Source organism: Sinohyriopsis cumingii, chromosome 7 (genome assembly GCF_028554795.1).
Source record: "Sinohyriopsis cumingii isolate HCF-2022 chromosome 7, ASM2855479v2, whole genome shotgun sequence".
In the NCBI taxonomy this organism is placed as follows: domain Eukaryota; kingdom Metazoa; phylum Mollusca; class Bivalvia; order Unionida; family Unionidae; genus Sinohyriopsis; species Sinohyriopsis cumingii.
This window is the reverse complement of record NC_142967.1, coordinates 24,878,259-24,894,091: the sequence shown is the minus strand read 5'-3', so window position 1 is coordinate 24,894,091 and position 15,833 is coordinate 24,878,259. Positions and strand designations below refer to the sequence as shown.

Sequence of the window (15,833 nt, the reverse complement as noted above, 5' to 3'; positions counted from 1 at the left end):
AAAGACTGACTGACTGTGCTGTTAAATAGGTGCTGTATAATGGCACATAACAGAACAGATAGTGACTAAGTACTATTTAATGGCATGTAATGGAGAAAAGATTGACTGTTTGCTGTTTAATGGCATGTAATGGAGAAAAGATTGATTGACTGGGCATTGTTTAATGGCATGTAATGACAGAAAAATGATTCATTGATTGAGTGCCGTTTAATGGCACTGAAAAGAGACAAGATTCATTGACTGAGTGCTGTTTAATGGCCCATAACAGATAAATGATTCATTGACTGAGTGCTGTTTAATGATACATAACAAAGACTGACTGAATGCTGTTTAATAGCACCTAGGCATGTAAAATACTCGTTAGTACCTAGACAGTTGCAACGGAAGTGTCTTGCCTAATGACACAAACTGAGCAGCTGAATGGGCTCAGTTTGACATGACTTGAACCTGTAATCTTTGATTCTTGCACATGAATCACAGTGCCTCTGATTCTAGTCCACAGTGGAGAATAAAGTAAAAAAACAAAAGTAAACAAGAATTTTCAGTAAGTACATTGTATTCATACAATTATTTGCAGCAGTGCAGAAATGTCACATGAATATTCAACACATTAACTATACAACACATTTCTATGGTAACCATTTGTAACATACATACATTTTTATTCAAGCTGATCCACAGCTCAATCATGGTCTACAATTTTGTTTATTTTATATAGTACACACAACACATAACACCTTAAATGAGTAAGTGTCAAAGGCCTACATATGTTGTAATCAAAACTGATTTAATTTCTATTTTTGCCATCCATTGCAGTTATATTATTATGAATTTTTATGAACATTCATTACAAAATTGTAGCACATCATTAGTATTGCTTTTAAAGTTTATGAAAATATCAATTACCAAATTTAAATCTGTTCTGACTTGAGAACAATTCAAAATTGTTATGATGTATATAAAGACAAGATCCACAATTCTAATCATGCTGACATTTCTAAAACTCCAAAAATCTCCAGAGTCTAATACTGTTAAAAACTGCATTAAGGTTCATATATTGTACATGGCCGCTAAATAGAAACTTCATGTGTAACTACATGTGATCTTGAAAGGGCTGAGACATGAAAATAGGATTAAATGAGCTGGATCATTTGTTTGGACTCAGGTAGGTGTGTAATAACACATCTGATTGGTCAAATTAGACACCTGATTGGTCAATAACACACATGATTGGCCAATGAGATACCTGATTGTTTTGACAATCAGGCTTGACCTCAAAGGTCCAACAATCCAGTCTTTCAATAAATAACTTCAACAAAAGTAGCCACATGTAAGCAACCTAGAACAGACTGGAGTTAGTTTCAATTCATATTATAATAGTGTCTCTTTACAACAAAGACTCAAAGACTATGTCTGGACAAATGAAGTTCAATAAGACATTGGACATGTATTTTTGAATCTAATCTAGCAGGTAGTAAGTAGAAATGATACTGTTCCTTATCTATAGACTTGTATAAACCAACCTGCTGCCATGGTCTACACAGATACTTTAATCTTAGTAACTATAATGTTATTTGGAACATAATCATTTCTTATGACCAAGTCATAGCAACCCCACACCTGCTGAAAAAAAAGCATGAAAACTTTGTATATAATATCAGGCGGTTGGTAAATCTTATGAAAGGTCCCTTGAAGGGACAAATACTTTACTGGCCAAAAACAATTAATAGGAACCTGCATTATCTCCTTTTTCTGTCCTGTGTTCTTTTTAACTTAGCTATTGAAGCCAGCTCAAATATTCATAAGCTGCTGCAACATACCAAATATTTTCTTACATGCTCACAAGATATCTGCGACTGCAGTATGATACATTGTCAAGACCTTTGACATAATATTCTTACATGTTCACAAGATATCTGCGTCTGCAGTATGATTCATTGTCAAGACAATATCACTGACATACAGTTACTGAACTTAAATGTTTCAGAAAATAACAAATTATACCTCCATGTCAACTTTGGTAGAGTCTATAATTGTTATTTTCTGGAGGAAACACTGACAACCAAGTTATGGATGTAGCATCATTCCCATCATCTGTACCCACAAGATGGATTTGATAAAAATCCATACTTATTTTTTTATGTTATCATGCTCAAAAGTCAGTACGGCAAAAACTGGAGTCAACATGTGTGAGAGTGCCCTCAACTTGTTTATTGGAAAGTAACTATATATAAAGTCGGATCAAAATTAGCCATAGAGAAATCTTCATGATAGAGGCTGGGTCAGCATAGAGAAATCGTCATGATGGAGGCTGGGTCAGCATAGATAAATCTTCATGATGGAGGCTGGGTCAGCATCAATAAACACAGATATATCTTAAGAAACAAGTGGTTAATTATTTTTTCTTTTTTCCAAATGTTGATGAGGCCCTCTGTTTAGAAAAAGTAGCTATAACAAACTTTATCACTTGCTGACATGTCATGCTGGAAACATTTTCATCTAGGACCTGCTACTTGTAGTGACAAGTATTTGAGTGAAAACTACATGACATCAACCTGCAAGTTCCAATATTGATAATATTAAATTCTTTGTCAAAATATTTCATAACTAAAGATTTAAAAAAAGCACTTTAACATTGAAGGATTCAATTGGTTATTAAAGTAACTTTTGCAATGGGAATTACTAGATGCGTCTGTTTTATAGCCCCTTCTATCACAAAGAAAATTTGCATATTAAAGGTGTGCCTTCCATCACCACTACCACCTAAATAAAAACTAAATGACATGCTTCATCTTGCTATTTACTTGATTTCCAAAATGGAATAAAACAGGGACAAACCAACATAAGATTCACCCATGAACAAAGTAGAGAATCAACTAGATAAATACTAAAATGCGTAAAACAGCATTTATGTACAAACTAAAGGAATTATATAGTCTTGAGTGCAAGAAATGGTTAGCAAATATACCCACACTACCACATCACATAATGGAGACGTCAGAAAAGTGCACATCTTTTGAAAATACTACAAGTACATTGATTTGTACATTGTGAGTACATTGATTTGTACATTGTGAATACAATGATTTGTCAACATGAATATGTTCTGTTCATGTTAAACTCATTAAACTAAAAGACTATGCATCTATATTAATAACAAACTTTGAAAATAAAAGGTCACTGTGAGCTACATTTCACACATCACTACGTTGGGTTGTATTTTCATTTAGCTTAAAATCACGTAGAGTTTTTGCATCCAGTGTATGTAAAACCCCACCAGGAATTATGAAACCTGTTAAGTGGATGCATCTTGATGAGTACTACACCTTCATTGCAAAAGTAGGTCACTAAAACTCATATTTTATGCTTCAATGACACTGGTTACATTTTGTTTGATGTAAAATTTCTTAGACACTGATTATCCTAAAATCATAAAACTTGATGATAATATGCTTCTATTAGCACCACTCTTATAACAAAAGGTCATTGTGACCTATATTTTGCCTTTAAATGGCCTGGATTAAAAAGTTCAATCCTCTCATAACCATATAGGTTTCTGGCATGCCATATGCATACTATCCTACATGCAATCATGAAACTTGGTGAGGGATTGTATCTTGATAAGTACTACACCCTTATTGCAAAGTGAGGTCTCTGTGACCTAAAATTTATGCTTTGCTTAATGCATCTATGTTAGCATTACACCTTCTGAGCCAAAGAGATCACTATGACCTACAGTTGATGCTTTACAAACCTAGTTTAAGCATTTGTATTTAACTAAATGATCAGAGAGACTTTTACATATCTGATACACACAAACCTACACAGACGCATGTTTCATATCAACGCTATTGAAGGTATGAATAAATCTTTGTTTTTGGTAAAATTCCCAAATTAATGACAATATACTGCATATTGTGAAAGATTCCTAGCAACAGGTCTACTGTGTGCTGTGTTTGTGAAAAAGAAGCTATTAGAAGAGTGGACTGCATTCATTTCATGTCAGGCATCAGCTGCAGTTGCCAAGAAATGTAATTACTGATTTGTTAATTTCGCTTGTAATAGTGCTCACACTGGCACTATGTACAATCTGGCTTCTAGTGGTCAACAATAGTCATAACATGTGAAACTGGCCTGATGAAAGTGAAGAATAATTTGAAGGAATAGAAGAAAAAAATTACCTTCTGTTTTTTATCAACTGTTAATAGTACATACTTCTACTTGGATATAAAAGAAAATTTTTGTACATATTCTTTACATATAAATGCAGTTATTTGTGTGCACATAAAAGTACATACATGTATTAATCATATCATGATGTGACGTAAATACAAAATTCATATGGGATATTGTTACTAAAACAACAAAATTTAATGTATTTTGGACCAGAGTTCTGTCTGCCAAATCTTAAAAAAATGATAGGAATGTTACACTGAACATGGCTGTCAGTTTATCAGATCTCAATATCTTGAAAAACCAGTCTTTCAAACTGATTTACAAGAACCCTTAAAACACCCTGCATATCAAATGCTACCAGCAACCTAATACATCTGTCACACCAAATTCCACAATCAAACCCTCCCTCTGTAGTAAGTTTCATCATTATTTTTTACACTGAAGGTCATGAAGGTTGTATATGCATTGGTTTGCTCTCTTAATTTAACATATTTACTCATTTGATAAGCCTGGTGTGTTACAAATTCAAGATATATTGGGTTCTAATGTATTTGTCTAACAGATTTACTGAGCAAGAAAATGTTATGTTGTCAAGGTTACTTATACTGAAGACAAGATCTGACTGACATTCCTAATCAGTTAACATGCTCACAGCCAACATAAATTACTGTACTATGATCTCCATTTCTTGTTGGTCAACATGAACAATAAAAAGACTACTGCTATTGGAGACCACTGATCTTAAAAGACCATTGGTATGGGGGACCAACGATCTTGAAAGACCATTAGTATAGGGGACCACCGATCTTGAAAGACCATTAGTATGGGGGACCACTGATCTTGAAAGACCATTAATATGGGGAACCACCGATCTTGAAAGACCACTGGTATGGGGGCGCTCACCAGTTATTATGTATTTCTGAGAGAGTAATGTATGCAAGGTGAAGTTGTTTGCATTTAAAACATGCACATTGGAGAGAATGTTGGCATACCTCTATGCTACCTTAATGTAATATGGCTGACATTTCTTTGGAAATTGTCCATGATCTAAGCACACTGTAAACTAAAATGACTGCTCCATTCTAAAGTACACTTTCCATAGCAGCTATTAATATAGGGAAAATGAATTTTGCCAGACTAGACAATACCAGCTTCTGAAAGTGCAATGAATTAATTGCCAAATATATAAAATGTAACAAAAGTTAATGGCTCTTTCTTTAACAATTATCCTCTGAAGTTTAGGAAGTGAAAATGACCAAATGGAGCTAGCACTCTTTAGAAAGGTGCACATCTGGAGTAAGGCCAAGCTGTACACTCTATAACCCATATTACAATCATCAATCATAAACCAAAAAATAAGGGAATTCAAGGTTCTTTGAACTACACCCAAGATATACAAAATATTTTATGAATAGCTAGTACAACCAGTGAGGAAACCCAGGGAAATTCTTTTTCTTTAAAATTCTAACCCTATGCAAATTACAAAACTGTAGAGCGCCACTTATGGCAGACTGCCTGTCTTGAGAATCCATATTTGGCAGACATTTTTATGTTACTGTGTTTTCCCACTTAACTGTTTAACAGATATGAAATACATGTAATTATTTGACAATCAGTTTTGCCATAAAATACTTATTTTCTTCAATGAGAATGAACTTAAGTATATTTGGAGACCCTCTGACATAAAAATCACTGGTATGGCATTTATTTTATTATAAAAAACTATCATGCCATAGCCCTACAACAAAACATCAGAAATTTTGTATTCCAGTACTTCAAAGGGAAAGTCCATGAAAACTTCACACTCTAGTATTTTACAAATATTAACTTCTTAAATACTGAATATGTAAAATGAAGTTCAGAACAAGAGCTCTTTGAAAAGTCTGATGTTCTGCAGGCAAAATATAATTTATGTGAATGCACAATAAGTCAGTTTCTTCTGTCCTTTCATTATTTTAGTGCCATGTACTGAAACCATCTCCAGTTTACTGCAGATTCTCAAACATACCAAACCTGGTAATACATTTTTTTTTCTTACACCTGTCAGTTGACATTATCAGTAAGAACAGTACAAAATCCTCTGTCATGGAATTTGACCTTGAACCTGACCTCATCAGAATAACATCAATGAACTTATCTCAAGGTCAAGATATAACCACATATTAGGTTTGGCTAATCGATAATTAATATACTGTTGAGAAACAAAATGAAGTTATATAAGTAGTTTTTTATAGATATTCTCAGATTGGGTTTGATTAAAATCCATTCATAATTGGGTTGCTTTTTTGTGCTCACAATCAAGTTGAGATAAAACAAAGTTTGGGCCTAACTCACTATGGTGCCATGTTATGGGTCATTCAAAACACCACCTAAATACTGCTGTAGTGTTTTAGTGAAATACTGGATCAGCATCATTTTCTTATAGAACTCTATACTGTAGGGAAGAAATTGATGGGGTTGTTTTTACAGAAAAATGTTAGCATGACCATTCATTTAGAAGTAGCCTTGTATAAAGGTCAAATTTTGAGAGGTCACATTGTCATTTTTATCATGAGACTAACTACATATAGCAAAAAGTCTTTAGCAAAATTAACACATCCCTTAAAGAAGTGAGAAAACAAAGATTAAAAAATGATCTCTTTGGCCATAATGCTGGAGGGAAAACACAATGTAATTATGACCATCCATTCAGGAGGAGTAGTGGTAACAATGCTTTCAAGTTGACTACCATGGTGGCTATCTTGGACATCAAAAGGAATTGTGATAACAATATGCTGAACCCATATAGGAGGAGTAGTGATATCAATATTTTCAAAATACCTTCACCCAGACAGCTATATTGGAGGTCCAATAAACACCATTTTTTTAAAAACCAAACAGACAACTAGACATCACAAAAAGTCTTGTAGTGAAAAGTCAATGTCAGTCCATTCAGGTGGAGAGGTGATAACAAGATTTTCAAGCTTGCATGCAAGGTGCTTATATTGCATGTCTGAGGGTCACCATTTTCACTTAAGAACAGCTAGGTCATGGAATGAATGTTAGTGTCCCATTTCATGGCAATGCTCCAAACAGTGTAGCAAGAGTAACAGACAAACAGCGAATCAAATAAGAGCTAAAGATATTATAGTTGAAAATTTAGCATATGTAAAGCATGTCTGTCACAAACATATTGAAAAAGTTAAATGTTTTATTCATAAGAAAGCATCAGAGAATATATGAATGCTTTGTTGTGTCATGAGACTGGTTGGTGTTCACAAAATGCACTACAAGAGGTTCACAACAAACACTACATAGAGTATAGTTGTTTAGACTATAGACTATTTCTGTAAAGTAAAATGTTCAGGCATACTAAACCTCGAGTTATGCTTGCTTTTTTTAATATGCCTATATTGGTGAACAAAGCCTTAAGTTTGTGACTATTTCTGATGTGAGCAAAAGTAATATACAATTCTTTGATCTCTGGAATTCTCACTTAAAAACAGATTTACTTTATCTGGGTCGAAAGTAAAAAGAATAGGTTTCCACATCAGGAATGTCTTAATGGTAAAGAATAGTTTGTTATAATTGGCATGGAAATACCATGATAACCAGATTCAACCATGTAGTACATGCAGCCACTGCAAACACGAATTGATTATGTGATGTCAAGGATAGCGTCAAATGTCAGTCGACTGTGACAGTGAGAATATGGTCCTTTTAAAATTATTTCTTTCCATAAATACAAATATTTTCCATTTTGGTGTGGAGGCTATATAAAACATGTCTCTTACATCCTATTCGTAATAAATAAAATGCAACATGGACTTTCCCTTTAAAGTGAAAGCTGACTAGATTGTGATGATAAGTCACTGAATACTGCATATTGAAGTCCGTGTGGATTTAGGGATTAGTTTTGCAGCAGCCTCGTTGTTGTTGTACTGAATTATTTCTGCCTTAACAACACGGTGATGCTGTTCTATTTCAGGCTTGTTGAGCTTGATGCCCAAAATCTCTGCTGCTACTCTCTGAAAACAGAGAGATACCTGTAAAAAGACAAATAAAAACATCAGAATCGAAATCAGAGATCGTTATACGAAATCTTCGTAAATATACAGAAAAACTGTGTCCCTTATTAAATGTTTAATATATGAAGAAAAGGGCATAAATATAAATAGTAATCTTGATATGGAGGTGTCCACAAAGAAAAGTTTTAAGCCAATGAATACTTTGACAAATTGGAATCGTGTATTTCATTAAAAGAACTTAATATTTTGATCTAATGCTGTTCATTTGATACAAATATTATCTATATTAAAAGAGAAACACTAATTAAACTGCATCATGCAAGAATGTTATGACTTTGGAAATTTCTTTGATTCACATCAGTTTTCAACAATGGCCCATAAAAAAAAAAATTTGTGACATCTTCAGAAAGTGACAAATGGGTCCATTCAGGGAAGTTTATATATATAAAAATATATACATACATATACACACATTTCATACTGGCTGTTCTTGAGTGGAGGTCAAAATGATAGGTTTACTGGTTCGTAACTTGAAACAAATGTCTGTATTTGTTTTATTGTATCTTGATTTAATGCTAAATTCTCAAACTCAACTTGTTTCAGCATTGAGAAAAGCCAATGCTGACCATCTGATGTCATCACAGTGCAAAAATCATAGAGTATTACAAATTACATGACATCTTGTCTGCCAGGTAAGATGCATGTGTCTTGGTAATAATATAATGTTATATGTACACAACATGAAGCTCATCAAGGCTGAAAACTCAGTATTCCAGAATCTACTTAAAACCAAAGTTCTTCCATACCAGTATTTATTTCACCAGTAAACCAAATACCCCCAGTTATAAGCTACTTGATACACATACCTTGCAGCATGTATGTTGGACAATTGGATTTTGATTGGTAATTAGGAGAATTCCTGGCCATAGTCTCATTCTGTTCATCTGATGTGACTTATATCCCACACACAAACAACAAAACAAATCAGTTAACATATTATCTCCTGTGCAATGAAGTCTCTGCATCCTTTGTAGGATACTACCAAACAAACCCTGGGACCTTGATCTCTGACCTTTTAACCACCCATTACTGAAGAGTTTTCATGTCCATTTAACATTGCCAGTTTGATAACAATCCAGGTATGGAATCAGAAGATACAACTATTTCATAGAACTTTTAAAAATTTCCACCCCATCCACATCGTCAAACAATTTCCACCACATCCACACCCTCAACCAATTTCCACCCCATCCACACCATTAAACAATTTTCACCCCATCTACACCCTCAAACAATTTCCACCCCATCCACACTCTCAAACAAAATTAAACAACAATATACACTATGGCAATAACTGAGGACCCTTGATTCCTACCATCCCCATGGAAATTCAATAACATGTAGCACACTGTTAAATCTGGTTCATTCTAATGCCAATTCAGAGACATGTACATTTATTTTTTCCCTGTGCCACTTCTATGGCAGGTGTATATATATATATAATCTATGTTGGAGTTTAGACCTTCACAAGGAAATCCCAGTGAAGGGGTAACATTATTTGTCTCCCCTTGAGGCTTGCCAAGTGGAGAGACATATAGTGTAACTCCAGGACTGGGATTTCCTTGTGAAGGTCCAAACCCTAACGTAGATTATTTTTCTCACCCAATATTTTCCTTTAAAGTAAAAAGAACTCTTCACTAGTGTAATATAGTTCATGTGCAAATGTTTACATGTGGTTCATTAATACAAATATGTTAATGAGGGCTGTGGTGTGAGCAAAGAAAAATGACAACATAAAACGCCACCTAGTAATGAGGTATATTATTATCACATTTAATATATGGATGTAATATGAAATTGATAATAAATAATTAATATTTATTACAAGTAACTGTTTTATTTTCATCAGTTCCAATTTTGAAAAGTTATACTGTAAATAATGAAACGATACTGGGTACTCAGCTTTACTGTAGTTATACTTAGTACAAGCTGTAATGAAGAGTAATATGTTGCATTAGATTATTCATGGGTAATTAGTGATCTGTGTCACTATCGTATATAGCTCTCCTTTTCTTTGGAGGAGATGAACCTGTTGGTGACATACTTGTGTTGTCCTTAATATTGATTGTAATATTACCCCTGTGTATAAAACACCCTCCAAATACGGACCCTAATGGATAACCATGCGCTAAACTTTCAAGTTCACGGATTCTTTGAAAAATTATTTTTCTGTCTTGGAATAATGGCAAGTGCTACAATGAAATTTGTTTATAGACTAATGTCTTGATGGATAAATGATTCCTTGTAAGTGCATTATTTGTCATTAAATACTGTAGGCATATTTTTGATTCAACTTGGGCACAATGGAGATGCTTAAAAAAATTAGAATAAAGCATATTTGACATAACACATTTCTGGCTGTTACTAAGTTTTCTGTACTTGTTAAGAGAGTTGGGAGGCTATGAAGTGTATAGGTCTATATTCTATGCGTATGGATCAGTGTTTTCTGTCATAGTTCATTTCACACAGTATATGAGAATTTTATTCTATCTGTAGCACAGTCAATTTTCAGGTCAGCATCATTACATGCAGCTAACAGTGTACAATTTGTTTCACACTAAGTATTTAAAACTAATTAGGGTAGCTTTAGCTACATTTAATGATGCTGACCTGAAAATGTACTGAGCTAGGCCTGCCTATATGATAAAACTGACCATGCTGTGTGGAACGAACTTGCATAATACCAAAACGAAACTGTATATATGTGTCTTTGTCTCTCTCTACATGTTTTTGTATGGTGTGTTATTAAGGAGGGTTTGACTTTAAGTTACAATGTTTTTGTTATATATTTGTTGTTATTGTTGTTGTTTGATTTTAGAACAACTACGTCAGGCACAGCAGGAGACAACAATGGTTTCTTTTTTTAAAAGTAGTTTTGAGCGCGTGGACACCTTGACTGAGACGACTGGTCTGAGATGACTAGACTGAGATAAGAAAAGTAAGGTTAGCAAAACAGCTGGATTTTTCTGCTGCATAGGTGATAAATAGTGTTAGCCAGGTCTGTCTGTCCTGTCCCATACTGTCACATATTTAGTTTCCACTGAATAACCTTTTGAGAACTTAATGAAATGAAATTAAATTTAGCATGAAGCTTGACATTTAGAAGACTAGGGACAAGTCTTGTTTTGACAGTTATATCTAGTATATTGCTGACAAGTCTTTTGTTTACCATTACATTTAGAATAGAAGACTGAGGACAAGTCTTATTTGACTGTTAGAGTGAGCAGAATTACAAGTCTTATTTCGCCTGTTACATTTAGAATAGAAGGCTGAGGACAAGTCTTATTTTAACCATTGCATTTTGAAGACTGATGACAAGTCTTATTTTGACATATTAGGTAGACTGAGGACAAGTCTATTTTGACCATTACATTAGAAGAATGATGGCAAGTTTTATTTTGGCGGTTACATTTAGAAGACTGAGGAAAAGTCTTATTCTGACTTTTACATTTAGAGGTCTGAGGACAAAGTTTATTGTGATGGTTGCAATTAGAAGACTGAGAAGTTTCATTTTTACTATTACACTGAGTAGACTGGGGACAAATCTTATTTTGACAATTACATTTAGAAGACTGGACAAGTCTTATTTTGACAGTTACATTTAGAAGACAGAAGTTTTATTTTTGCTATTACCTTTAGCAGACTGGGGACAAATCTTATTTTGACAATTACTTTTAGAAGACTGAGGAGATGTTTTATTTTTACTATTACATTGAGTAGACTGGGGACAAATCTTATTTTGACAATTACATTTAGAAGACAGAAGTTTTATTTTTACTATTACCTTTAGCAGACTGGGGACAAATCTTATTTTGACAATTACTTTTAGAAGACTGAGATGTTTTATTTTTACTATTACCTTTAGCAGACTGGGGACAAATCTTATTTTGACAATTACTTTTAGAAGACTGGACAAGTCTTATTTTGACCATTTTCCAGCAAAATATTATGAAGTTATTGTCACTGTAAAACTATGCCTTTCAATTTAATTTGTACTCACTAACTTGTGAATGTATAAGTCTCAGAGATGCCATCCCCGTAGTATGCTTAGGGACTGGCCAATTATTGGGGTGGGTGGGCATAGGATATTTGGGGAAAAAAAATCTAGCCTTCATATAGCTCAAACAATGCTCAAATTTATTGGAAAAAAAGAACCTGTTATATGTGTTATATTAATTAAAAACAATATTTTAAGGTGAAATAAAAAATATCCTTATTTGAAAGGATACCCAAGTCCACCCATCCCAAAAACGCTGAAATGAACAGTCTCATACCAGGAATCCTAGTATCAATTTTGTGCAATCTAAGCAGCCCAACCAAAACAGAAACATGTCAATTAAAAGCAACAAGCATATTCAACTATACTGCATCTTCATATAAGCCCATACATACATACATACATACATACATACATACATACATACATACATACATACATACATACATACATACACACACATACACACATACATACATACATACATACATACATACATACATACATACATACATACATACAGACATACATACATACACTTCAAAAATGATCTGTATACAATCTTTCTGCCCAAATTTTTAACTTAATTTGATTAAGAAACTTTGATCTTATGCATACAATGTTTTTTATTCTAATTACCAGGCCAGTGATGCTTCATCTTAGTCCCCATTTTTCATCCAATTAGTATAATTAACTTTTATAACTTCAAATCTTTCATCTGGTGTTTGTGAATTTTTCCCATGAAACCAGCAAGACAGCTCCATTTTTATCTATAGTATAGCTAGAAAGTAAATACTTTAACGGTGAGCTTAATCTTGAAAATATTACATTGACCTTAATACATTTGTATTTGGTGTGCATGGAAGAACAGTCAGGCATATATATCATGGATGACAAAGTGATTGCCATGTCAGGCTTCCACCAAAGTTGGCTAACAGAAATTGCACACTAATAAATTAGCAATAGTTTAAAAAGAAAATCTTTGATTTGTGCCAAGAATAAATTAATAGTTGTAGTGTTATATTATCAGAAAAGTAGTCAGGAAAGCTGATTGACATATTGCCATATTCAATAAGGCTTATAAAAACTTATGTATACTTACTGAATCTCCAGTTTTTGCTGAGACAAAGTGGCTGGACATTCCATGTTCCTGAGCAAATCGCTGATGCTTGTCTAATTTCACTGTTCTCATGTGTTCCAAATCAGCTGATGATAAAGAGAAAATAATTCTGGTAAGAGAGTCATATAGTGTAATTCTTAATCAAATTAATTAGCAACAATTATCCATCCACTGTTCATGTTAAGGACTGTTCATAGGCTACATCTCTGCTTTGAAGAATAGCATGAATCCATTTACTGACCATCTTCTTCAATCTAATATAATGTATATACAATGTACTTGCTTATAAGACAAGTCCAACTGCAAACTGTACAGACCCCAAACTGCTGTTGTGTAATATGCCAGCAGATCAGGATATGTGCAGTTTGTTAGGAGCAATCAATAGAACAAACAATATAGACCCAGATCTGCACACACATTATGCAATGGCAGATCAGGAGTTACGTTGTTTGCAGTTTGACAACTATATTAAGTGAGCATAAGCATTAGAGATATATGGAAATGATCTTTCCTATGTAGGCTTATCACAGTTCCTATGTAGGCATATCACAGTTCCTATATAGGCATATCACAGTTCCTATGTAGGCATATCACAGTTCCTATGTAGGCATATCACAGTTCCTATATATCACAGTTCCTATGTAGGCATATCACAGTTCCTATGTAGGCATAACACAGTTCCTATATAGGCCTGTCACAGTTCATATGTAGGCATATCACAGTTCCTATGTAGGCATAACACAGTTCCTATGTAGGCATAACACAGTTCCTATGCAGGCATATCACAGTTCCTATGTAGGCCTGTCACAGTTCCTATGTAGGCATATCACAATTCCTATGTAGGCATATCACATTTCCTATGTAGGCATATCACATTTCCTATGAAGGCATATCACTGTTCCAGATTAGCACCATATTAGATAATTAAACTATAAATGTGCAAAGAAATTTTGAATACCTTAAAATTACTCATAACAATTTATTTGAAGAATTTAGTCAAAAATTATCAGTGTGTTGCAAGCACAATCCATGTTGTATGTTACGGTACAAGCAATCAATATAAACCATGCTATCAGCTGAGATTCAGGATTCTCTGTGCTCATTTAAAATGATAGTACTTCAACATTGTCAGAACACTAACTCAAAGCCATATAATCAAAAACATCCAAGACTAGTCTTAGTCACCATGCCGCTTGATACCTTCAAAAAGTCATGATTAACATCTTGTTGATTAAGACTATTAGTCTTGTAGTGTATGATTTTTTTGTTTTGAGGTGTTCACAAAATAACCTGGCACATGAATTTCAAAAACCAAAATTAGTTCCAAACATGGCAGTAAAATAACCAATTTAATAAATTCTAATCCAGGTATATAATAGACAAAGCAATGATGCATTCATTTAGCCACCAAAAACAAATACTTTTTTAGAATCTAACTTAAATACATGAAAACGAGAGTTTTCAAAGCAAGGTTTTCAGAGAACATGAGTATAAAGTGTCATAAATTATAAATGGACCACATGACATAGAACAGCCATGTTTTGTGTGTGAGGTATTCTTTAATTTGTTTCTTTATCTTTCAGACAAACACATCTAAAGCCATGGACTGATTACAAACTGACTGTTACAGTTCAAGGATTCAGTGAAAAATCTTTAACAAAACAAAGAGTATGCACAATTCTTCTGAAGAATGGAATCAAGATATATTTAACATGATCATGTTTGCAAATATAAATACTGTATTTGACAAAATATACACACTGTGCACTTACAAAAATTGTTACTAAGGTAAATATCGGGAGGCTGACGTGCAACATAATAAGAGCACTTTATCAAAGTCCTAAACACGGTCCCCATCACATGTATTAATCTAGCTAAAAAGTTAGCTCCCTTTGTCTATGCAGGAAGATTTAAATTCAAGAGGTTCATTTTTTTCCCTCCCAATATGGTCATGCCCAATAAAACACAAGTAAGATCCTTTTTTGAAACTGAATTAATCTATGAAGTTCATTGGTAATAAGACAAATAGGCATGAAAACTGGCGCACTGTAGCTGCCACTCTTCTCCCAACAACTAGGCCAGAATTGAGACATATATGCTAAAGAAATGGATATCTTATGTGCTACGGATATATATCTTATATATGAATTTATAATACAGTTCAATTCAATTAATAGTTTTATTTATGTCATTTGAGTTTATGACATTTACATTTTAATTTCCTTAAATTCAGTGGCTGGCTAGTGTTATAGTAAAAATACATGTGTGTATAACATTTCACTCATAAATCAAGACTTACTGCCAGGGTAAAGTCAAAACTATTTTTGTCAAAGTACACCACACATTAGTTCAAATGGAGGTCACAAAAACATTACATGATACTAGAAGTACATTTGTCCTTTAGAGATATCATACATTCCCTAGTTGATGATTGGCTCAATTATTAGAGAAGGTTAGAACATGACTGTAAAGT

The 15,833-nt window shown here is 33.6% G+C and overlaps 1 protein-coding gene across 1 annotated transcript in view; it reads right to left on the bottom strand.

Annotated features, from left to right (window-relative positions):
- Positions 1 to 538: 538 nt before the first annotated feature.
- The window catches only part of LOC149794907 (ras-related protein Rab-28-like), a 29,333-nt gene continuing 14,038 nt past the window's right edge, over positions 539 to 15,833 (bottom strand). The window contains exons 5-6 of the mRNA XM_089964548.1: positions 13,343 to 13,446; positions 539 to 8,201 (exon numbers count right to left, since the gene is read on the bottom strand). Of these exons, the coding sequence (XP_089820674.1) occupies positions 8,025 to 8,201; positions 13,343 to 13,446 (281 nt within the window). The 3' untranslated portion in view covers positions 539 to 8,024. The remainder of the gene's footprint in view (positions 8,202 to 13,342; positions 13,447 to 15,833) is intronic.